Source organism: Myotis daubentonii, chromosome 10 (assembly GCF_963259705.1).
Source record: "Myotis daubentonii chromosome 10, mMyoDau2.1, whole genome shotgun sequence".
NCBI classification, from domain to species: Eukaryota; Metazoa; Chordata; class Mammalia; order Chiroptera; family Vespertilionidae; genus Myotis; species Myotis daubentonii.
Genome location: NC_081849.1, coordinates 33,311,162 through 33,337,100, shown reverse-complemented (window position 1 = coordinate 33,337,100; position 25,939 = coordinate 33,311,162). Strand labels below are relative to the sequence as shown.

Genomic DNA, 25,939 nt, shown 5'->3' with positions numbered 1-25,939 from the left:
TGACATAACACTGCAAGAAATCCACACAAGCTCCAAAGCATTCTGGCCAAACAATTCAACCTGAATCTGATTATGCCTCCTGAGCGGTGCTCCTCCAATTGGAATGTGCACTCAAATCCCTTGGGGCTCTGGCTGGAGCAGGTTCTGACTCAGCAGGTCTGGGCTGGGGCCTGAGATTCTGTATTTCTAAGCCCCCAGAACAACCTGTGCTGCTGGACAACCACCCACGCTTGGAGTAGCAAAGCCTAGAATCTGGCCCTCATCCCCAGTTTATAAGACAGAGAAATAAACAACTAACTCATGGCCAGGACTAGCAGGAGGGGAGTGAGGCGCTCGCCTCAGGTGCAAAATTCAAGCGGTGCCCAAAACACACACACACTGCAATGGAGATAAATACTTTAACACAAAAATTTAAATGAATGCCAAAAAGCCCCATGATGCACCCAATATCACAGTTTTAAATAAAGACAATCAGTATCACTGATTTTTCTTCTTGTCTCAAACTCCACTATGGCTGCACAGCACTGAACACCGTTAGCTGCCAAATGCCGAGCATGAAAAATTCTACAGGTCAATGGAGACCTGCCTGGTTTCTAAAGCAAATCAGTCCTATAACAAGGAGGGCTGGGGGGCAGAGCTTATGAGACAGACACCAAATGCAATCTATAAAACTTGTTTTGATATTGATGGGCACAAAACTGTAAAACTGAGAATTGAGTAACAATAGGGGAAATATAAACAGATTGACTATTGGGTGATATGGGAGATTTTTAATTCTGTAAGATTCATGATAATGGCATTGTGAATTTTTTAAGTCCTTACTTATTAGAGATAAGGTACTAAAGTATTTATGGATAAAATGATGTAAGATAGAATATGTGAGATATTCCAGGAAAAAAAGTAGAGAGATAACAAGATTAGTAAAATGCTACTATATGCTAAAGATGGAATACGCGGATTCATTATACTATTCTAATTTTTATATTTAAAATTTCCATAATAAAAAAGTAACTAATCCTTTTATCCTTAGGCAGCCCTCCCATGGACTGAACCACTCTTAACACAGAGCAAAGAAGGCCTTCTAGGTCTATCACAAAAGCAGCTGCTGCTTTTAACATGTGCCCCCAGTGGTGATTATCTCACTTACGTGTCACAATAATGTAGTGAGTTCCTGTGTGTGAAGAAAAGTGAAGTTCAGCGAGCTGGGAGAACCTGCCAAAGGCACACAGCCAGCAGGTGACCAAGAGCAGGCTGGAGCCCAGACCGGACTGACTGGGAAGCCCAGGTTTAAAGCAGGACATTTTAACATCTATCTGATGCCACTCGGGGCTTATGGCATAAGCACCCTCAGCTTACAGTTCTTCCTTCTTCTCACGCTACCTAACATCAGAGCCTAACATCTGAGGATTGCCTGGTTTTGGATTATGGCTCTAACACTTACTTGCTGGGTGACCTCGGGCAGATGACTTAATCTTGCTGTCCTTTAGTTTCTGCATCTGTACAGAGCTATTAATCTCGAACTACTAAGAGATTAATAATCATCTTAAAAAGATGTTAAGAAGATCAAATGAGTTAATAATGTAAAGTGCTCAGAGTCGTGGGTGACGCGTGGCAAGCACTGATTAAGTGTGAGCTATCATTGTCATTATTCCTAAGTCCTCAATAAAACTGAAGGACTCTGAACCCACCCTCCGGCAAACTCATAACCATTTATTTGTATGTCTTCTAAGAATTTGAAAGGTGAGCTCCCACCAGTGTTTATGAAAGCCAATGCACTGTAATTTAGATTCAGGTTCCTATGTTCAGAGGATAGAAAAACCTCCAATATTAGAAAAGACCTAGGGACAGGGGACCCAGGCCCATCACTACAGAATCACATTTGCTTTGCAAGTTTAATGTTGAGGGATTTATGGTGTTGCTAGGATTTAATAACTCTAAGAAGGTACCACGCATTCCTGCTAAACTGAGAAGCTATGCTCCACAGAAATAAGCTGGAGAGAGTCCTGGGTCAAGGCCAAGGTGGGTGGCTGAATCGGTGCCAGCAGCACAGAAACGAAGGAGTAAGCTGAGAACCAGGAGCCAGAACTAAGCAGGAGCACATCGCCGCTAGCTGCTGAGCCAAGAGGGTTAGCTGAGGAGTTGTATGCACCATGGCTCAACAGCCAAAATCATGGGGGGGAAGACCAGAGCCAGGGTAGCGAGGACAGGTCTCCACCGACGAAAGGAACAAAGAGCTCAAGTCAGATGCACAGTGGTCGCGACTTGCTGGTTTCAACTGCTATGCCCTGACTCCTCTGAGGCCATGTTCTGTCATTTTAAAACTATACTTTCCCAAACTGTCTTGCTGCAGAGGGTGAAATAAATAAAAGGCTCAGATCTTATTAGCCCATCTGGCAGGTCCCGCCTTCCTTCCCCACTGGCTGTCTCTTCCATCACTCATTGCCCTGTTAACAAACATTAATTCAGTCTAACGCCCAAAGTACTTAGTGTGTATTATATCACGTCTACTCACAATCACGATAGGAAAAATATACTTGTCTATACATTACAAACAGGGAAGGCAGCTTAAAAAAGGACAAAAAAGTAAAAGGCAGAGTGAAAGGTAAGTAAAATGGAGAACAAATTAAAGAGTCAGACAAAGATATAAATTAAAACATATACAGAAAACTGAGGGCATGGAATAAGAACCTGAACACTTTGCAATGAGTTTCTTGGCCCCGGACAATGTGTCCAGTGCCACCACTAATCTATATTAAATGCTAAAAAATGTCTTCTATTTTATAAAGGAGTTTCATTCCATTAAAGCAGTTAAAAATGCAGCAGGCTCTGGCCAGTGTGCTAAGTGGTTAGAGCATCAGCCTGTGCACAGAAGGGTCTTGGATTCGATTTGGGTCAAGGGCATGTACCTGGGTTGCAAGTTCAAGCACCAGCCCAGTTGGGGCACGTGAGGGAAGCAACCAATTGATGTCTGTCTCTCTCTCTCCCTCTCTTCTTCCTTCCCTCTAAAAAATCAATGAAAAAATATCCTCTGGTGAGGATTAAGAACAACCACAACAAAAATGCAGCAGCAACATAACAGAACAGTACAGCTCCGATAAAGTTATATGAAAGGCATTTAAAAGGTAATGTCATCAATAAATAGCACAGTGTATATACTGAAGTGAACACTGCTCTCCAAAGTTGTCACAAGCAAAGAAATTATGTGAGATTTGGAGCATGATTTACCTGGGTCCAAATTCCCATGTCATGAATAAGTAGCCATATGACTTCAGACAGGTTACTAATTCTTCTGAACCTCAATTTCCTTATCTGTGATATAGAAATATTAATACCTCTCTCACAGGGTGATTTTGAGGATTAAATGAGACCATATACATGGAAATGACTAGCCCAGCACCAGATACAAAGTAATTCTACATTAGTTATTGTTTTCCTTTCCTCCTATTCTAATAATGCCATCATTGCTTAACATAGTTTTATGACACAGTTTTTGAGTTATTGGCCAGGTGAAGCAGAGTGTTCCAGGTGGAGGGAAGAACATGCACAAAGGCAGAGATGGGAACAACAGCAAAGGGCTTCTTTTAAAGACTGCTGGAGCACAGAGGTCAAGTTTAAGGTTATGGAGGGAGGATGAGAAGGGATCAGAAAAGACCAGAGAGACCAGAGAGGAAGACAAGGACAGAATCAGGAAAGGCCTTTCAGGCCATACTAAGGAACTGGGTCTTTGTCTTCTAGGTATTGGAGAGCCATTTATGGGTTGTCAATGGAAGAGTGACAGGGTCAGAGTTCTCTTTTAGAAAAAATATTCTGATGGCTGACTGTGCTGTACAACTCCAGGGACACTGTTAACATAGAATGTCACCAGAAACAAGACATGAACTAGAGAAATATTCTGACTCCAAAATCTAAATATCACACCTGAAAACACTAGTGTGGCTATGATCACCTAACAAGTAAGTAAAATGAGAATGGAACCTGGGGGAACCAACTTTTATTTAAGGGACCAGCAGAGCAAAAAGACACCCCAAAGAGAACTGAAGAGGATATGGTCAAAGAGAATCAAATGTGGCAGATTTGGACTGAAAAGTAACCACTGAGCCCTGGCCGGGTGGCTCAGTAGGTTGGGTGTCATCCCACGCAGCAAAAGGTTGCAGACGCGATTTCTGGTCAAAGCACATACTTAGCTTGTGGGTTTGATCCCCAGTGGGGGTATTTATAGGAGGCAAGCGATCAACGCTTCTCTCTCACATCTAATGTTTCTCTCTCTCTCTCTCTCTCTCTCTCCTCCAACCTCTCTCTAAAATCAACAAACACATATCCTTGGGCGAGGATTAAAAAAAAAAAAGTATCCATTGACTTGAATAATTCAGAAGCTATTACTAACCTTGTCAAGAGCAGGTTCAACCAAATGATGGCACAGAAACCGAACTATACTGAGCTTATTCTAAAGTGGAGACAGAGACTGCAAGTGCGAAGTACACTTTCCAAAATGGTATAAACAGAAGAGAGAGAGAGATAGTAAATAAATGGGGATACACAGTTGGGAGATGACTTAAGCTACAAAGAGTTTGACAAAAGGGGGGGTAAGAAGAAAGATGAGATTAAAGATACAGTGAGGAAAAGGATAACCGTCAGAGGGGGAAAATGGGATGCAGATCACGGCTGGCAGGGCTGACCTTGGGCAGGAGGATACCAACCTCATCCAATGTGACCAAGAACAAACATGTGTACACGGGCAACTGTCCAGTGTTCTTTATCTTCTCCTTGAAATAGGAGTTAATGTTGTCCAAGAATGAGTATGGAAAAGGCAGAGCAGGAAACTGAAGAAATCTGGGAATATCTCAAAATAAATTTGTGGAAAAGGACGAGTAACCTGGCTATGGATTTAGTGTATAGTTCTCTACAGGAACGTCCAACAGTCTGGGGTTGTGAATTCAGAAGTGGCCAGGGATTTTGCCCTCTGACTCAGACCTACATTCTCATATTGGTGCCTTCCTCCATAAATAAAATATATGACAAGTACCTTCTATGTGCTGGGCCTGGGAACAACACGGAGAAAGACAAACAGGACCTCTGCTCTTTAGAGTCTTATGATAGTAAATAAGAAATAAGTGGAACAAACAATTACAATAGTAATGAGCATTACATAGAAGTTCACAGTGCTATGAAGAAAATGTAGGAAGACTGACTAACCTAGACTCTCTCTCCAGACAGGGAATACATATCACTGGAGAAATGGTAGAGGACTGTTGTTATGTGAAATGGGAAGAAGAGTAAGAGAAAGAATTCCATGAGAGAACAGCATATGCAAAGTCCCTTCAAGGAACCCTGAAACAGAAAGAACATATCACTTTGCAAGACTTGAAAGTTCTCTATGCTACAACGTAGTGTGGCAAGGCTAGCAATGTATACACATCAGGCCAACTCATGTGAAGCTGATAAGAATTTTGAACTTGAGTCTAAAAGCAACAGCAATCCGCACTTTTGATGTCTGTTCCAGCAATGGCGTGCAAAAATGATTAGAAACAGACAAGAGTAGATACAAAGAGTACAGTTAGGAGCCATTTAATAAGAATCCAGGCCAGAGATGATGGTAGTAATACAGACAAAGGTGGTGACGTGAGGCCAGACAAAAGAAATCGAACAAATTAAGAGATGTAAAAAAAAGCAGCATCTATTAGAATGTATAACCTGAATGTGGGGAGTAAGTATGAAGGACAAATGGAAGATGATGTTCAAATTTTCAGTTTGGGAAATGAGTTGGTGATGGGTGGTACTCATCACTGAGAAGGAAGCGGTTTACTGGGAAACCTTTTGATTATATTTTTTAGTCTGTTGAGGCTGAGACACCTGTGAAGCATCCAAGTAGACAGGTAAGGTAAACAGTTGAATACATATATAGGTATGGACCTCAAAAGATATCTTTATGGAAACATAAACCAGGGGTTTGTCTACATATAGCCAAACTGAACCCATTGTGAGTAGAAGAGACCATGTAAGGAGCAGAGGGCCGAGGGCAGAGTCCAAGACAGGGGTGGGCAAACTTTTTAACTCAAGGGCCACAATGGGTTCTTAAACTGGACCAGAGGGCCGGAACAAAAGCATGGATGGAGTGTTTGTGTGAACTAATATAAATTCAAAGTAAACATCATTACATAAAAGGGTACGGTCTTTTTTGTTTTTAGTTTTATTCATTTCAAACGGGCCGTAGTTTGCCCACGGCTGGTCCATGATAACCACTTCCCTACAACTTGAGAAATGGAGGAGTAAAAGATGAGAAAGAACAGCCAAACATATAGGAGGAAAAACAGAAATTTGGGAGTTAGAAGTCAAGGAAAAAAGTGTTTCATGGAGGGTCAACTGTGTCTAAAGCTGAGTGATCAAAAAGAATGAAAAATGAAACTGGTGAAAATAATTCTAATGAAGATGATGAGAAGCATAGGGAAGCAGAGAAAACCTATTCAAAAACTTTAACTGAAAAAAAGGAAATGAGAGACTGAAAAAGCCAGGGGAGAACATGTGAAAAATGGAATTAGGAAGTGAGGTATTGGTTGAATCAAGAATCTAGGATAGGAAAAATGAAAGGGTATATATTTGGACAAAAATGGAGAGTCCAAGGGACAAGAGGTCTTGATAACACTGAAAAGTAGAAGAAAACTGGACTAACAGAAGGTCATATGAGAAACTACGATACTGAAGCTTCATATTTCAGAAGTGGAACAAGGGCAAGTGATGGTTAGCGTTCAACCAATGAGAGTGCTTAGAGTTGAAATAGGGCAAAATAATAGTGAGAGCCCCAAGAATAGATGAAGTTAGGGTGTCAGATAGGTCATGCACATGAACACTCAAGGCATCCAAGAAGCTAACAGCACTTAAAAAGAAAGGAAATTGATAATCCAGGCACCTAAGCCTAATGTAGGTGAGATCCCAGAAAGCTGGAAGGCTTACAGTTCTATGATAGAGCCTCAAAGGAGAAGGGGTTTTTATAAGATGAAAGACGAGTGATTTGGAATAGATACTGAGGACCTAAGAGAATGCCAACCCATTGAAGGGGCAGGGCAGCTTCTACTCAAAAGAGCTGTAGGGTAAAAGTTCCTCCGGGAAAAAGAAACTAGATTAGTATAAAGAAAGAATGTGAGGACTTTTCTATGACAAAGTTAGGGATATATATAGATTTAAAAAAAAAAAAAAAGACAATAGAGGGAAATTACCTCAACATAATAAAGGCCATATGTACAAAGCCAACAGCTCACATCAGACTCAACAGTGAAATATTTAAAGCTTTTCCTTTAAGATCGGGAACAAGACAAGAATGCCCCCTCTTGCCACTTCCATTCAACACAGTACTGGAAGTCCTACACAGCAATTAGGCAAGAAAAAGAAATAAAAGGCAGCCAAATTGGAAAGCAAGAACTGAAATTATCCCTGTCTGCAAACAACATGATCTTATATGTAGAAAATCCTAAAGATTCCATGCAAAACAACAACAAAAGTTAAAATAAATTCAGCAAAGTTGACGGATGCAAAATCAACATGCAAAATCAGTTGCATGTTTATACACGAACAATGAACAATCTGAAAAAGAAAATAAGCCCTGGCTGAGTGGTTCAGTTGGTTTGAGCATTGTCCCAGACACCAAAAGTGTGTGCGTTTGATTATTGGTCAAGGCACATACCTAGGTGGTAGTTTGATCCTTGGTCCCTGGTTGGGGCATGGGTGAGAGGCAACTGATCAATATTTTTCTCTCACATCACTGATTCTCACTCTCTCCCCCATCCGCTTCCTGTCTAAAATCAGTAAAACATAACCTTGGTGAGAATAAAAAAAAAATTTAAAAAATTTCATTTAAATAAATGAAAAAGAAAATAATCCTATTTATGATAGCATTAAAAAGAAATATTTAAGAATAACTTAACCAAGGAGGCAAAAAACTTGTACACTAAAAATACAAAACACTGCTGAGAGAAATTAAAGATGACACACATTAATGGAAAGATATCCCATATTCATAAATTGGAAAACTTAATGTCCATACCACCCAAAGCGATCTATAGATTCAATGCAATTCCTATTTAAATATCAGTGGCATTTTTGGCAGAAATAGGGAAAAAATTCTAAAATTTATATGAAATCTCATGGGACCCCAAATAACAAAGTTCAAAGACTCACATGTCCTAATTTTAAATCATATTACAAAGTTATAGTAATCAAAAACACCCAAAAAACACAATACTAGCATAAAAACAGATGTGTGGAGCAATGGAACAGAACAGAGAGCCTAGAAATAAATCCATGCATACATAATTAAATGATCTTCAATAAGGATGCCAAAACAACACAATGGGGGAAAGACTCAAAATGAATTAAAGACCTAAATATAAGACCTAAAACTGTAAAACTTCTAGCTGAAAACATATGGGGAAAGCTTCATGACACTAGATTTGGTAATGATTTATTGGATATGACCCAAAAGCAGAAGCAACAAAGGCAAAAATAGATAAATGGAATGACAGCAAACTTAAAAACTTCTGTGCATCAAATAATACAATCAACAGAGTGAAAAGGCAATCTATGAAATGGGAGAAAATATTTGCAAGTCATATATCTCCTAAGGGATTAAAGAATGCCTAAATTCAGCAACATAAAACCAAATAACCTGACTTTTTTTTTTTAATGGTCAAAGGACTTAGACATTTCTCCAGAGAAGATAAATAAATGACCAAGAAGCATATAAAAAGATGTTCAACAACAGTAATCATTAGAGAAATAAAAATCGAAATCACTAGATGCCATATCTCATCCATTAGGATGGCCCCTATTAAAAACAAAACAAAACAGAAAATAATTAGTGTTGGTGAGGATGTGGAGTAATTGGAGCCCTTGTGCAGTTGGTGGGAATGTAAAATGGTATAGCCGATATGGAAAATAGGATAGAGGTTTCTCAAAAACATTAAAAATAGAATTATCATATGATCCAGCAATCCCACTTCTTAGTATACTAGTGAACCAGTGCACAGATTCATGCACATTGAAAGGAAATTAATTAGAAGAAATATTTTAATATTGCTATTCGCCCTTTCTCTATAATAGAAGTGTCAACCAAATTTACCATCGACAATGACAGATCGAAACACACACATGCACTTGGCGCCAGTGAGAGCTTTATATGTATCACGCATGCACGAGTCAACTTAGCCTTTTATATATATACTAGAGGCCCGGTGCACAAAAATTTGTGCACTGGGGGGGGGAGGGGGTCCTCAGCCTGGCCTGCACCCATTTGCAGTCCAGGATCCCTTGGGGGATGTCCACCTGTCGACTTAGGCCCACTCACAGGGGATCAGGCCTAAGCTTGCAGTCAGACATCCTCTGGCAGCCAGGGAGCCCTCAGGAGATGTCTGACTAAAGGCTTAGGCCCCCAAGGGATCGGGCCTAAACTGTTACTTGGGCATTCTTAGTGCTGCCACAGAGGTGGGAGAGGCTCCTGCCACCACCACTGCACTGGCCAGCCATGAGCCAGCTTCTGGCTGAGTGGCACTCCCCATATGGAAGTGCACTGACCACTAAGGGGCAGCTCCTGCATTAAGCGTCTGCCCCCTGGTGGCCAGTGTGCATCATAGCAACCGGCCATTCTGTTCAGTCAATTTGCATATTGGCCTTTTATTATCAACACTAATAAAAGAGAAAAATGGTAATTGGCGTACGACGATACCCTTTTCATTGGCTAATCAGGGCTATATGCAAATTAACTGCCAAGATTGGCAGTTAACTGCCAACTAAGATTGGCAGTTAACTGCCAACTAAGATTGGCAGTTAACTGTCAACAAGATGGCGGTTAATTTGCATATGTAGGCACAATGCAGGGAGGTGAAAGGGAAAGCAGGAAGAAGCCCCCTGCCACTGACAGTGATAGGAAACCCAGGGGGGAGCTAAGAGCTGGGGGGCAGGGCAAAGGCGGCCCTGGGGCCGCCTTTGCCCTGCCCCCCAGCCATGATCAGAGAATCAGGTGCCTTTTCCGCCCTGGCCAGTGATAGCAGGAAGTAGGGGTGGAGCCAGCGATGGGAGCTGGGCATGGTCGAAGCTGGCAGTCCCGGGAGCTAGGGGCCCCTTGCCTGGGCCTAAAGCGAAGCCCACGATCGCGGGGCCGCTGCAGCTGTGGGTCCCTGCTGCCCGGGCCAGATGCCTAGGCCAGAGGTGTCAGGCCTGGGCAAGGGGCCAATCCTGCAATTGGAGGGTGATAGGGGTCAACGCCTGAGGGCTCCCAGTATGTGAGAGGGGGCAGGCTGGGCTGAGGGACACTCCCCGCCCCCCCCCCCTGCCGCACACCCAGTGCACGAATTTCGTGCACCGGGCCCCTAGTTATTATATAAGATATATACAGAATAAACTTGCTTAATTATACCTGCTTTCTGATGTAGCTAAACTTTTTCCAGCCCAGTGAAGCACCCCAAATTTCTCTTTCAGGTAATTGTCAGCAACACAGCAGTAAATATCAACACAAAGCAGATTATTATGGTAGACCACACAGGGAGAACAAAGGGTAAAATATTTAACTGCAGCAGTGTTTGACTATATTCTGCACAGTGAGAAACCTGAAGTCATTTTCAAGGACCACTATTTCTTACTTCTTTTCAGTTGGGTCAAGTCTCTAAACTTTCTAAATGTCCATTTTCCAGTTAATGAAAAGAAAACAGGATTCCACCGAGTCTCCTATCTACCTACTCCAGGACTTCTGTGAGGATCAAATGAGATGAGGCACGGGAAAACACTTCACAGACATTTGGTTAAAGTGTGAAATGTTTACACCTGGCTATAAAGCAAGTCGTGTTTCTGGGCTGAAGAAACTGCAAGGAGGCTAGTCATCGCTAGGGAGAGGAAGCCGGCGTTGCTACGTGACGTCATTACCCGGCACCCACAGTGACTGTTGCTGGGCTAGGGGCCGCATTTTGCACCATTGGGTCTCGGCAGTGTTGGCTGCAATTTGGTGGGCCGTCGCTCCTAGGTGGTGGCAGGGCCTGCGTCCCATTTGGGGGAAGCCGAGTGTTGCCTTATGGGGGACAGGTCCGCGGTGCCAGTGCCCGTCACAGCAGATCCTGCATTAAACATCTGCCCCTGGTGGTCAGTCAGTGCTAATCATAGCAACTGGTCAGACAGTCGGACACTTAGCATATTAGCCTTTTATATATATAGATTATATATATAGATAGATGCCTGAAAGAACTGAAAACAAGATCTCAAAGACACAGCTGCATACCCTAGTTCACTGTATTAGCATTAGTCACACTAGCCAAGAGGTTAAAGCAACCCAAATATCCATCAACAGATGAATGGATAAAGAAAATGTAGTATATACATATAACAAATATTATTCAGCCTTAAAAAAAAAGAGGAAAAGTCTGCCATATGCCACAACATGGATGAAAATTAAGGAAATTACACTAAAAAAATAAGCAAGTCACAAAAGACAAATATCATGTGACTCCATTTATACGAGGAATCTAAAGTAGTTAAACAGACACAGAAAGTAGGAGGGTGGTTGCCAGGGCTGGGGGAGGAGGAAATGGGGAGTTGTTGTTCAGTGGATAGAGAGCTTCAGTTTTGCAAGATGAACAAGTTCTGGAGATTTACTGCATAACAGTGTGAATGTACTTAATACCACCAAACTGTGTACTTAAAAAATAAAAAGAATGAGGCCTCCAATGTGCTGGAGACTTAATGGGACTACACCGACGAGAAATGATTGTGCACCTCTAAAAGACATCCGGAACAGAGGACACGGTGATTTCCTCAAATCGTCACCTAGGAAAAGAAACAGCAGTAGTCCTCAGTGGGTGGGAGGTTCTCCCTGACTGAGCTTGCCAAGGACTACACTGGGTGCTCCTGCAAAGGAAACCCTAATTCCTACTGTGGCAGAAGGTATAAGGAGCTGATAAGGAGAAAATCCCAGGCCCCCAATGGTGTCACTCATGCCCATGACACCAAACCCAGATTTAAGACCTGCTCCAACTGCAGTTTCAACTTTGCCCAGAAACATAATCTTAATCACTCAGGAATTTTCTGCTCAAGAACCAGTTCACTGTCACATGGGCTTCTCCATCCCCCATACATAGAAGAGGCATGACTGAACCCTTCCCATTCTCTTCCACCACTACCCCTCCCAAAGAAACATCCTGGAGCAAAATGAATCCTTGATTTTGTTAACACATTGTTTGCGGGTAGTTTTTATCGCGCGCTAACAGGTGGCGCGGGCCATTTTTTGCTAATTTTTTGCGCAAATGGCAACGTTCAGTAAAATTACAATAACTTTAGTTTACGTATTTATACGTTACCCGCATTCTACCGCTAGTCTATAAAAAAACATCAATACGTGTCCCGCGCTCTACTACACTGGTAGAACGTATAAATACGTAAAACGTGTAAACACGTTTCCCGCATACAATGTGTTAATAGCTCCCCAGCCCCACTCTTCCTATCAAAACCTTCCACTTTATACATCCCTTCAGAGCAGCCTTCTAGTTCAATGATGGCGAACCTATGACACACGTGTCAGAGGTGACACGCGAACTCATTTTTTTGGTTGATTTTTCTTTGTTAAATGGCATTTAAATATACAAAATAAATATCAAAAATATAAGTCTTTGTTTTACTATGGTTGCAAATATCAAAAAATTTCTATATGTGACACGGCACCAGAGTTAAGTTAGAGTTTTTCAAAATGCTGACACGCTGAGTTCAAAAGGTTCGCCATCACTGTTCTAGTTGCTAGATGGGTTGCTTGCTGCCTGATTCAGGAATCTCTGAATTCATTAGATCTTCAAATTTATTCAGTTGAATCTTGTTTTTTAACAGAGCCTTTCCTTGAGGACTCAAGTGTAGTTAGAAAAGGGAGGAAAAGGCAAACACCATTTGCTTCATATTCCATTTGTTAAAGCTTTCCTCCACCCTTTTCTTTTTGATCTATTACCATCTTTAAGCTCCTCAGGCCTGTTCTTTATATACTAGCTAATGGAATTCAAGTGCTTAGCATTGAGGATACTTAGAAAGAAAGGGGGTGGGGAGAATGTTCCATCTTCTCCACAACTGAAAAATACTAGGCACTGTGCTGCATCATAATTATCCCTGCCGTGGAGAACCAAGAACGTTCACAAAAGCATCATTGCAAATCTCCTTTCTAATGTGGAGGCCATCACAAAGCCTTGCTGCTCTGTCTGCTGTTTGATAAGCACTCGTTGAACACACCTGGATCACAGAGAGACTTGCTATATACTTAAGATGTAGCCCTTAATCCCCCAAAAGCCTGTAAATTGATTGGTTCTTTTAATAACCTGCATAATTTTTATGCAAAAACTGTTTATTTAAATCTTATTACCATATTAAATCAGAAGAGGAGCTCAGGCGCTTTCTCCTCCCTCTAGGCCTGAAGGCTAATAAAACCAGGGCTCTGCAGAATTCCTTATTTAAACAAAAGGTTTGAAAGTCTTTGTCTCGTTCATATTAACCCAGGCTAAAGGGGCAGAGGAGGAAAGTCACAGGGGTTGGAGGAAGCAGATTCGGTAACTGTCCAGCAACCAGAGTGATAAGAGACCCAGAGGCTATAGTAAGAAACTGAAGGAGTAAAACCGCAAGGAGACCCGAGTCCCAGTTCCTGTCTACTATTAACCTGGTAGGAGACTTCTCTCTCTCTAGGTTGGGCCTTAAGGTTTTCCCCTCCCCATCTCACGACTATAATCTATATCCGCTACAGATCAGTGCTAGTAGCTCCGCATAGTTCCATTTTATAGAACTGGTTACAAGAAGCCTTTGTCTTTGTGGTTTCAACGCCTGTTTTTCTTTCTGCACCACAATGTCTTATAGCCACAAGCCCAGCTGAATGAGATTTTAACCTTAGGCCCTTTGGGCAGTTTTGCTGTGGGAGGTGAAGGTGGGGTGGGAGGGGGCCTCTCAGATATTTACCAGTGTTTTCCATACAGCCAATGGCCTCCCCATGACAGCAGGCAGATTCCAGCTGTTGTTTTCTTCCAATGGTTTCGAAGTTTTGTAAAGATAGTCATCTTCTAGAGATCTGCCAGGTTACAGAGGCAGAAAAAGAAAAAATACACACATGATTATCCAAGGTCAGCATGCACAGTCCCTATGACTCTGTCTTCCCTTCGTTCATCCTCTCCCTGTCCCCCTTCCCTTGCTCCTTTCCTTCTTACCGCCTCTCTGGCCTCTTCCCATCTTCTCCTTTCTAGTCTCACAGTCTTCATCTCCTCACCTGCCCACCTATCTTTTAAAATTTCTTTCTTCACTTCTTCTCCCTAAAACTACACTGTTTCCTTCTCTGATCACTTTTACCTTAGGAGGCAGGAGCAGAAAAAGAAGGAAATTCCAGGCTTCCTGTTTTTCCTTTCTTCTATGGTACAGTGACTATAAGAGTATTTGTCAATCTATTATATGAATACTAGAGACCTGGTGCACAGAAATGCCATGGCTATGTAAAAATGTTCAAACTTCCCGAGTAATCTAAGACATGCAAATTACAAAGAACTATGACTAGTCACCTATAAAATCAACACATTTTTTTAAATGCTCATATTCACTGATGACAAATAAAATGAGACAGACTCTCACACACTCCTAAAGGGAAAGTACATCAGCCCAACTTCACTGAAAAACAAAGGGACAACATACATCCTTATTCTGTTTGTTTTCTTCACAGCACTTATTACTTGATGATCCTCACTTGCTAATTTATTAGCTCATCCCACTGAATGTGACCTCCATGAGAGTAAGGACTTGGACTGTTCTGTCCCCAGTGCCCACATGAGGCCTGGCACAGAATATCTTTGCAATAAGTAACTGTTGGATGTGATGGAGTTCAGGACATGCTCCCCCCAAATTGACTATTTCAACCTGAAAGAACCTGAGAAAATGGTAGAAGCGGAAAGGTCACTCTGACCTCCTCCCCTACCTCACCAACTAGCCTGAAGCCGGTCAAAAAACCCTGTGAGAGGTGCCCTCTTTTTACCTAGCTGAAAAGAGCATCCTTCTCTCCCAAGACAAAGGGATGCCAGGAAGAATCCTGGCAAGCAGCCCCTGCTAAGTTTCAGATTTAGGACAGTTACCTCATACTCCTTCTGCGTTCATACCCCCCACTCTTCCTCAAACCCAGCACAGAATACTCAGGTCTGTCTGCTTGGGTCTTCCATTTCTTTTGCAGGCTCCCGTGTCACGTGAAACTCTGTAAATCATTCTGCATGCTTTTCTCCTGTTAATCTATCTTTATCAGGTTAATCTACAGACCCAGCTTGGGACGCTGTGAGGGTCAAGTAGAACTTTTTCCTCTCCTATAGTAAATTTTTCTTCACTAAGATTTTTTACTGATGTGGAAAAAACTCAAAACACAATGTTAAGTAAAATCAGCAGGCTAAAAAGCCATATATAATTGGTATTATCCCAGTTATGTCCAAGCACAAATATAAATGGAGAAAATACCGGTAGAAATAAACACACAAAAATTGAAGTAGTTCGCTCTTGGTTGTGGGATAACGGGCAACATTCATTTTATTTATTAAATTGCAATGTATTTTCTAAGTTTTCTAAAATGAACATAAATCATTTTCTAAACAGATAAATATTTAAACAGAAAAAATTTTATGACTGTGTGTGCATGCGGTAAATAAACTAAGAGAAAGAAAAAAAAGCTGCTTTCGCTGAAAATTCTAGTTCTCTTATTACTCCCTTTAACCACAGACAAAGACTCTCTTCTTGGCCTAATTCTAATCAGGCTCCTTTGAGCTCTCTGTTGGAGAAGGCCCAGCCTTTGGCTTCCCTCTGTCCTAATAGAATCCAGTTTGAATAAGAATTTTGTTAAGTCAGTTTAGCAAAAAAAACCAACCAAACAAACAAACAAAAACCACCGTAGGTATCTGACCACCCTGGCAAAAATTCTCTTGAGTCATTGTAATAAGAATCCCTTATCTCTGATATCCTAAGTAATTTTTCACTCACTAACCTCCACCTGATTCTTGGCTACCAACCCCCACCCATCCTCGGTGGTGGGAGCTGAGTCCGATCTCCATCCCCTACACCAAGATGCCCATTACAGTATTCTCTACATCCACGGAGACGCCTCTCCCCCCAGCCCTTTGAGTAAAGTCTGCCTTGCCATTCTTTAACAAGTGTTACTAAATAATTTTTTTAACACCACCATTGGTTAAAATTCCTCTGAAGGCAAGCAACATCCTTATCACCAGCAATAATGACACTAGGCCAGAAAACACAGCTTCCCGTGAATCGGGGACACAGTCCAGGCTAGCTCAGAATGGAACCCAAAGGCACATCTGATAATAGACTGGAGGTGACATAGTGGTGCAGGCAGGGAAGTCTTCCCACAAGGCAAGCTGCACTGAGTCTCAAAGAATGAGGAGGAGTTACCAAGAAAGGAGTTAAAGAGACTAATGTGCACAAAGACACAAAAAATACCAAAGTGTCTTCAGGAAAACACAAATAGGTAGTCAGTTCAGATGAAGAAGACGGTAAATATGGGCGAGTATCTAGAACGAGGCCTCTCTCAGGCCAGTGTAAAAGTTGCTAAAATGCTGAGGACTTGTGTAAAGTGCAGGTTCTTGAGCATTATCCCCGAGACTCCGATTGTTCTGGTTGGGCTGTCGTTGCTGTTTTTAACAAGCACACAGGAGTCTCTAAGGCAGTGGTTCTCAACCTTCTGGCCCTTTAAATACAGTTCATGTTGTGACCCAACCATAAAATTATTTACGTTGCTATTTCATAACTGTAATGTTGCTACTGTTATGAATCGTAATGTAAATATCTGATATAATATCTTAGGCGACGCCTGTGAAAGGGTCGTTCGTTCGCCAAAGCGGTCGCGACCCCCAGGTTGAGAACCGCTGCCCTAAGGGAAGTCAGCACCACACAAGTCTGCACTTAGCAGACCTCACTGTTTGAAGCCAGGAGAAATTGTCAGGGTAGAAGCTAGAGATTTGGGACTCTTGGCTATGAAGGAGGTCAAGGTTGAGTGCAGATAAAATCGTCCGAGCGAGAAGCATCTAAGAGTCCCTATGTCTGTTCAAAGGTCATCTATCACCCAACGAATAATTCGTATCTTATAAACGAGTGGAAACATAGAGGCTGCCCAGTGTATTGTAATGAGCACTAGTTCAAGGGCCCTGAGGCCTAGATTGGGGCCCAAGCTTTGTCACTTACTGGCAGTGAGAGCCTGGGTGGGTCATGCAGCCTCTGCCTCTACTCCTCATTAGTAAAACGAGGACATACCACCTGTTCTAATGAGCTCATTAGGCTGGAAGGAAGGCATCTGATAGGGCTGCGAATTACGTTCCTCATTAATAAATGAGGATACACCACCTGTTCTGATTAACTAATTATAATTAGGCTGTGAGGAGCACATCTGATGGGGCTCTGGATGCACTCTGCATATTTTTCTGTAAGCATTTCTACTGTCATCCCAACATGCAATGTATCAGCTAACAATGTACACTCCTTCCAAGTACCCAACACAGTTCTTCTCCAGTTCCAGGAAAAGTCTAAATTTCCTATGTTCTGATAAACATCCCTTTGCCTGAAAAGCAGAGTTGGTGTTTTTCTCCCCAAAGAATTGCTAAAATCTCACGGTACTCGCCCTCCTCACCTGTAGGCGGGGGTTCTCTCACCAGACGCGAACCCCTCACAGGCTGGGTCGGTCCATGCACCTCTAGCGAACAGAACCTAACAAAGCCCCTGGAATGAATGAACCAACCAATCGATCAGAGATTATTCACCCCCTTTTGCAAACGACTGCGCTGAAGCCCAAAGGAAGACAGCGAGGAAGGGTCACACTAGCCAGCGACAGCCCTGGGACCACAACCCCGGCCGGCGGACTCCCTCAGGGACCACCGGGGACCCCGCCGTCCGCGCGGGGCCCTCCCCCCGACACTGGCGCTGGGCCTTCGGGGCGCCGCAGCACCCGCGGCCCCGACGCCGGGTCCCCACGGCCGAGCGCGACTCCAACACGCCGCCCGGGCTCCGCTCACGCCTAGTCGCAGGGCCCGCGCTCCGCCCGCGCGTCCCCGCTGTACTCACCGCCGCCGGTCCGCTCGGCGCCGGCCTTCCTGTGTGCTCCCTCCAGATCCCTCCGCTCATTTGAGGGAAACCGCTGCCGACGCCCTCGGGTTCCGGCCCGGGATCCTGACACGTAAGGAGTGCGAAGTGCAAAGGCCGCCACCTGGGGGCTACCTTCATTTTTCATTCACTTATTTATTCATCCATCCAGCCTGCCATCCATCCATCCATCCATCCATCCATCCATCCATCCATCCATCCATCCATCCATCCACCCATCCATCGCTCAACGATATTTTATGGAAAGCCTTCCAAGGCAAACACTATTTTAGGACCTGACATGACAAGGAAATAACTCAATGAACAGGGCAATGTGAGATAGTGATAAGGGCCGCAAAGAAACTGAACCAGGTGCTATAAAGGGAGCGGGGTGGGGGAGAGCTATTTTAAATTAGGCAAAGTTAGGCCTCTCTGAGTGAGGGGTAATTAATCTGAGGCCTGAAAGGTGAGAAGAAGCAGGTCAAACAAAGATCCAGGGGAACAGAGAGCCAGAGGGGAGGGAACAGCCAGTGCAAAACTCTAAAGCCTGGGGCATTTGGCAGGTCAGGGGTCAAAGTGGGTGAAGCCAAGGGAACTAGGGGTAAAGGGTAGGAAGAGCTGGAGAGGTGGGCAAGACAGGCCATGGTGGTAAGGGGTTCGGACATCATACCAAATGGGATGGGAAGGCATTGAGAGGATTCAGACCAAGGAGCGATGTGATCTGGTTTACATTTCACACGTCTCTTTGGCCACAATATAATGAAAGATTCCAGAAAACAAAAAAGCTACAGATAAACCAGCAGTTCTAATTCTCCGTTCCTCTCCCCACCCCCACCCCCAGTTGGTGTGGAGACCAACCCGTTCAGTCCGGGCTTCTTTCCTTCCTCCTTCATTTCATCATTCTGTCAACTCAACATTTGCTAAGTGTGTTCCTGCGGGGCACCAGGCATGCACTCAAGTCCAGCACCCCTCGGGTTCCTGCCCTTATAGGGCTTGCAACCTGGTTTCCCGTTTACAGGCTGCATAACAGCTCAGCTTCTCCCTCTGCCCAGTCCTGCTTCCCGCCCGCCCTTTTTAACAGGTATTAATTCTGAACACTGAACACTATGTTACACAGAATGACACCCCGCCCCCCCCCCCCCCCCCCCACACACACACACAGAGATGTCCGTCTGAATCCCTGAAACCTGTGAATGCCATACAGGTGTGATTAAGTTTAGGATCTTGAGAAGTTTATCGTGGATTATTCAGGTGGACCCAATGTAATCACAGGTGTCCTTATGAGAAGAGACCACAGATGAGATAGATGAGAGAGAGAAAGAGAGAGAAGGAGAAAGAAAAAAAGAGAGGAGAGAAAGAAAAATGATGGTATCTGCTGGCTTTGAAGATGAAGGGACCATAAACCAAGAAATGTAGTTGTGATTTGGAGTGGTGAAAGTTCTAAAATTGGTTGTGGTGATGGTTGCACCCCTCCATGGATACACTAAAAGCACTAAATTAGGAACTCTAAATGAGAAAATTATGTGAATTATGGCTCAAAAGCTGTTTAAAAGAGAGATGGTCCCACATTTTCCCTTAGCTAGGATCCCAGGTGTGGAAATACCTGAAACTGCTACAACCATAGTTGAGCCATGAAGGGAGTCAGCCTGGGGCAAAGCCCACAGAGGGTGGGAGGGAAAAGATGAAAAGAACCTAGGTCCCTGATGACATCATTGGGCCACATGGTTCCTCTATGCCTAGAGCTTGCTCAAACTCTAGACATCCTATTATGTGAAATAATGAAATTCCTTATTGTTAAACCAGTCAAAGTCAGGGATTTCTGATCCTTGAAGTCAAGAGCACTGACTTGATAAACTACAAGCCACACGCTATTAATGGATAGGAGACACAGTGAGGACAGTGCTCTAAAAAAAAAAAAAAAAGATGTAGTTTGAAAGGAACAAAACAGATAAAAATAGATGGCAGAAAGGAGCTACAGTAACTGACATCAATGGCATGCTTAAACTTTTCTTGTTTCTAAAATTATTCTCCAACTATTTCCCTGGGCCTGTGCCATACTCATATTCTTCAGATTTATTAACAATAAAACAGAGGTAAAGGTTCAGAAAAAGTGATATAACACTCATATCACCTTGAATAGCCTTATATGTAGTAAATGGATCCTACTTGTGAGAGTGGATCCTCCTCAGTCAGAACTTCTATCACAGAAAATTATCTACAAATTCTTATAACATTCATGTTGGTTTATTTATTCATTTTATGCACACAGATCCTTTTTTAGCCTACTTTGTTTTCCTTTAAGAAAAAGTATGAAATGGTGTTCTTACGGTATTTATGCTTCAAATCTCTTCCTTATTGTAACCTTTAATACCCACTGCATCTACTACTATCAGATTGGAAACATGTAAATGAGACCTTTCAAGAAACCAGTGGGTCCTAGGAGAGGGAATGTCTTCCAGAGTATGACATGGGATCTTACAAGAACCCTCTGTAATGCCCATTCTCATGCATGATTTACATGGGCTCTGCCTTTTCCTGAATGTCACTTCTTTTGTTAATGTGTCCCCTTGTCATCTGTTGCCACCTACTCCCCCTGATGACGTCTGGGCCCTGGCTGGCACTTTCCAACTGCCTGTTTAATGTAGGAGTGAAAAGGGACAAAGATTGGATCCATGTTGATTGTATTAAGCAGTCTCCAGTATTGTTTTTGAAAAACCCAGGCTGCCAGAGTAACCCAACTTCTAAATATCCTGAAACAAGAAGGTGGAAATTCTATCTATAACAAACTTAAGTAGCTTTTTAAGACCTTATTTTCAGAGCAGTTTTAGGTTTATAACAAATTGAGAAGAAGGTACAGAGATTTCCCATATATCCCCCTGCCCCTGCACTTGCATAGCCTCCCATTATCAACATCACTCACCGGAGTCTCTCTCTCTCTTTCTCTGTCTCTCTCTCCCCTTCCCCCTACCCCAAGGATAAGCCTATATCAACACATTATAATCACCCCAAATCCATAGTTTACCTTAGGATTCACTCTTTATCTTGTACATTCTATGAGTTTAGACAAAAGGATAATGATGTACAGCCATCTTTATAATATCATACAGAGTGAATGACGCTGCCCTAAAAATCCTCAGGGCTCTGCCTATTTATCTCTCCTCACCCCACCACAGCAACTGCTGATCTTTTTATGGTCTCCATAGTTTTATCTTTTCCAGAATGTCTTATAATTGGAATCATACAGTACGTAGCCTTTGCAGATTGGCTTATTTCCCTTTGTAATATGCATTTAAGTTCCTTCCATGTCTTTTCATGGCTTTATAGCTCATTTTTTTATGTGAACACTGAGTAACATTCTATTGTTTGGGTGTACTCCATTTATTTATCCATTCACCTAGTGAAGGACATTTTGGTTGTCTCTAAGTTTTGGTAGTGTGTGTGTGTATAAACATCCATGTGCAAGTTTTTGCGTGGACATAAGTGTTCACCTCCTTTGGGTAAAATACCAAAAAGCATGATGGCTGGATCTTATGGTAAGAGTACGTTTAGTTTCTTAAAAAATCACCAATTGTCTCCCAAAGTGGCTGTACCCTTTTGCATTCCCACCAGCAATGAATGAGGATCCCTGTTTTTCCACATCCTCACCAGCATTGGGTGCTGTCACTGTTCTAGATTTTGGCCATTCTAATAGGTGGTACCTCATTATTTTAATTTGCATTTCCTGCTCAAATCTCATAAAGTAGATTTTCATATGCTTATTTGCCAACTGTGTGTGTGTGTGTGTGTGTGTGTGTGTGTGTGTGTGTGTGTATTTGTTGTTGTTGAGGGGTGAGGTGTCTCTTAAAGTTTTTGTCCTATTTTCTAATCAGGTTGTTTGCTTTCTTATCATTGGATTTTAAAAATACTTTGTATATTTTTGATAGCAGTCCCTTACTAGATGTGTCTTTTGCAAATATTTCCTCCCAGTCTATGGTTTGTCTTCTAAGTCTCTTGATACTGTCTTTCACAAAGCAGAAGTTTTTCATTTTAATGAAGACTAGTTTATCAATTTTTCTTTCATGAATCTCGTCTGGTTGTATCTAAAAAGCATCACTATACCCAAGGTGACGTAGGTTTTTCTCCTATTCTATCTTGTAGGAGTTTTATGGTTTTTCATTTTACATTTAGGTCTGTGATCCATTTGTAATTCATTTTTGTGAAAAGTGTAAGGTTGTCTCTAGATTCCTTTTTTTTTTTTTGCATGTGGATGTCCAGTTGTTCCAGCACCACTTGTTGAAGAGATGCTCCTTTATCCATTGTGATACTTGGCTCCTTTGTCAAAGATCAGTTGACTATATTTGGGGGGGGGGTGTCGATTTCTGGGCTCTCTATTTTGTTCCATTGATCTATTGTCTGTCCCTTTGCCAATATCACACTGTCTTCATTACTGTAACTTCACAGTAAGTCTTAAGGAAGCAGGTAGCATCAGTCCTCCAACTTTGTTCTTCTCTTTCAATAATGTGTTGGCTATTCTGGGTCCTTTGCCTCTCCATATACACTTCAGAATCAAAATCCATAAATGAACTTTCTGGGATTTCTATGGAGATTGCATATACATCATATTGGGGAGAAATGACTTCTTGATAATATTGAGCCTTCCTATCCAGCACATGGAGTATCTCTCCATTTATCTAGTTCTTTTTTTCATTTCATTCATCAGAGAGGCAAACTACAAGAGAGTTAATAGGAATAAGGCACCCAGGGATAGAAGACAAGAGCATTAAGATGGGTGCCATCTGGTTGTGCCTCTCCAGAGTTAGAGCACATGCAAAGCTGGCTGCCACAGTGGTGCCTGAACAAGAGACAAATGGGTCAGTAGACATTAACTGATGCAAAAGATGTGTCAGAGACATTGGCTAAAAGCATAACCCTGAGTTTTACCTTTACCCAGTGACCTCAATGGAGGCAATACCCAGCTGATAGTCTAGCTCCAAATTCAGTAAGAATATGATTCTCCTGGTGCCAGCATTTCTTTATTGGGTATTACATTTTCTGTACAAGGGAGACATGAAGCAAACATTTTAGAAGGAGGTCATTGTCACTGGGTATCTGGGAGCTGCGCCATCCCTACTTCTACTGCTTTATTTCCTGACTCACGTATTCTGGCTAAAGGAGGAATAGTTATCATGTATCACGCTGGTTCAAAGAATATTCTCAACCTACCAGGCAGCACTCCATATTGAGAGTGTTTACCTATCCAGCGGGAGCATACCTGAAGTTTAATAAGCCGTTCTACTGTTTATAAGGCCAGCTGCTTCTGGGTGTTGGCTACGTAATGAGACCAGTGACTCTCAATGGGCTGTAGCCCGTTATCTTACTTGGGCTCTTTGGTTAGGAGCAATGCTGTACAAGATACCATGACCATTTATAAGGTCCCTGCTAAGTCCCCAGATGGTGGCTTTGGCAAAGTATGACAGGCATGTAAAATAAAACCAAATTGTGAATCCTTCATGGGTCTTGCTGTACACTTCATTCAACACCCTGATCTCTCCCCCAGACCCTGGGAGAATGATTAGATCTGCTAGATCTTCAAAGCTGAAGGACAAAGTCAATGGTGCCAGATCAGCAGAGGAGCCCTCTCATGCTCGGAGTTCACTCAAACCCGACGGCTTTTCATTCACCTGTGCAATGGGACTCTGCAGCACACACAAATGTCATAGCTGTTGCCTCCAACATGTGTCTCTTCTGGTGGAGGGTGCAGGGCACAGTGCCCTCCTCACTGTGATGGCACTAATGGAGTGGCCCAGCCAACAGGATGTCTTTGGGGTAGTGGGCAGTAAAAGTCTCTTGCTCTCAGTGGCCACAAGGTTCCAGGTGACCATAGTTCAGAATAGGTGTCAGAGGTGATGTTGAAACCTAGGGCACACAGAGATGGACAGGTTAAGATGGGCCACCAGAGTGACTAGCAACCAAGAAAAGGTGAGAGTTGGCAGAGATAGAAAGTGAGAGGATACTCTACCATAGATACATTTGTAATTTTCATGAAGAACCCTGGAGATAATCACTGTGCCACTGAAATCCTGCTCTCCTACCTTAATTCTTTCTTGAACAGGGAAGTTTACAAACAAGAATTTCAAAATTATGCTCTGAGCTCTTTTTGGCAAGTATACCCAATGATGATTTTAAAATGTTGAGTCCTTTTTCAGTTCACAACTATCTCTCCAGTCAGACTCTCCAGTATATTATCTCCACAAGCATGTCTCATGGTGTGTTTATAGAGTACTATTTCAGAGCAAAGTTAATACAAACCAAACAACAACAAAAACCCAATAATTCCGTGAGCATGGGAATGACTAGGCTAAACATGTGTCTTTACATTATAATTCAATAGAAACTTTGATATGTAAATGAACATACAGATTTCCCAAAGAATGATATAGGATACAGTGTTTCATGTATTTGTTAAGTTGGGAATAAAACTTAGACTTTCCTGACTTCAAGTCTTGTGGAATTGAGAGTTGTGGTAGAAATACTACCAAATTTTGAGACAGGACACCCAGGTTTAATTTCCAGGTCTTCTTTTCAGTTATTACATCATTAGGAGTGGTTATTTAAAATGTCTGAATCTCTGTTTTCTTCATCAATATAAAGATAATTCTCTAACTTACCTAAAGGGCTCATCATGAAAATTAAATAGGTTATTGGCTGTAAAATCACCTACTTAGTAATTAATGCCAAATACATATAAGTTCTCCGTTTAACTCCAAACCACATGCTCTTTTTTCCTTTCTTTCTTTTTTTCATATTTATTTATTTACTTATTGTTAGTACTCAATCAAGGATATTTTTCCTTTGATTTTTAGAGAGAGTGGAAGGGAGGCAGAGGGACCAAGAGAGAGAAACATCAGTGTGAGAGAGACACATGGATTGGTTGCCTCCCACATGTGCCCCCACTAGGGCCAGGATTGAGCCTGCAACCAAGGTATGTGCCCTTGACTAGAATCGAACCCGGGGCCCTATAGTCCATGGGCCAATGTTCTATCCACTGAGCCAAACCAGCGAGGTCCAAACCATATGCTCTTAAACATAAAAGTGCAGTGTTTAAAAGTCCGTTGTGAATTGTATTAATTATATTTAAAATGTTACATACAGACATGAACCTAAAAGTCCATAACAGATGAAGGGAATATGACTTGACATTATATATATTTTATGTATAACAAGTGTAATAAGCTGCCATCCAGTGAATGAGGGAGGGGGTGACCCAAGCCTTTAGAAGGACAGTTTGTGAGTATAGAATAAAATAAAGATGACTGACCCACTGGTAGGAGAATATCAATGCAATTGTAGCAAAAACAAGGCAAATATCAAAAGAAAGGAGCACTTGGAAGCAGCATAACAAAAGAAAGTAACACTGCACCCAGTCAGGTTCTTGCCTCACTTTGCACATTTGACCTTGGGCATTTAATGGAGCCTACGTTGCTGTAATTGAGAAATGGAAATGACTTTTCCTCTGCCTGGGCGTAGGAGCTGGATCAGATTCTCTTTTCCACTTCTCAGTTCTACATTTCCTTTGCACAGCTTTACTTTCTATCTTGGTTGGCCTCTTTGTCCAAAATTGTTCAGTATCCCAAACTGCAAAAACGATAAGCATAAATACTAAATCCTGCTATTAATTGTGCCTATAATTGCTCAGATTAAGTTCTATGGCTTAAAATTCTCTGGAGTTAATTCTAAAGCTCTTGATGTGTTCATTATTTCCACGGGGTCTCTTATCTTGAACCTTAAGAGGAAGGCTCTAATCCTTGGTAGTTTGAAACCAGGGCATGAAACCCTGGTTCCTTGCGTTGGTAGCGCAGCC

General features: G+C 42.3%; 1 protein-coding gene across 12 annotated transcripts in view; it reads right to left on the bottom strand.

The window, feature by feature from the left end:
* Nucleotides 1-18,180, bottom strand: part of AGK (acylglycerol kinase) — a 75,474-nt gene extending 57,294 nt beyond the window's left edge. For 2 of the 12 annotated variants that reach the window (XM_059712002.1, XM_059712008.1), the window contains exons 1-2: nt 17,642-18,073; nt 13,954-14,054 (exon numbers count right to left, since the gene is read on the bottom strand). In XM_059712002.1, the coding sequence (XP_059567985.1) occupies nt 13,954-14,051 (98 nt within the window). In that variant the 5' untranslated portion in view covers nt 14,052-14,054; nt 17,642-18,073. The other 10 variants (XM_059711998.1, XM_059712007.1, XM_059712003.1 and 7 more) reach the window with 8 other exon arrangements.
* Between the last annotated feature and the right edge of the window lie 7,759 nt (nt 18,181-25,939).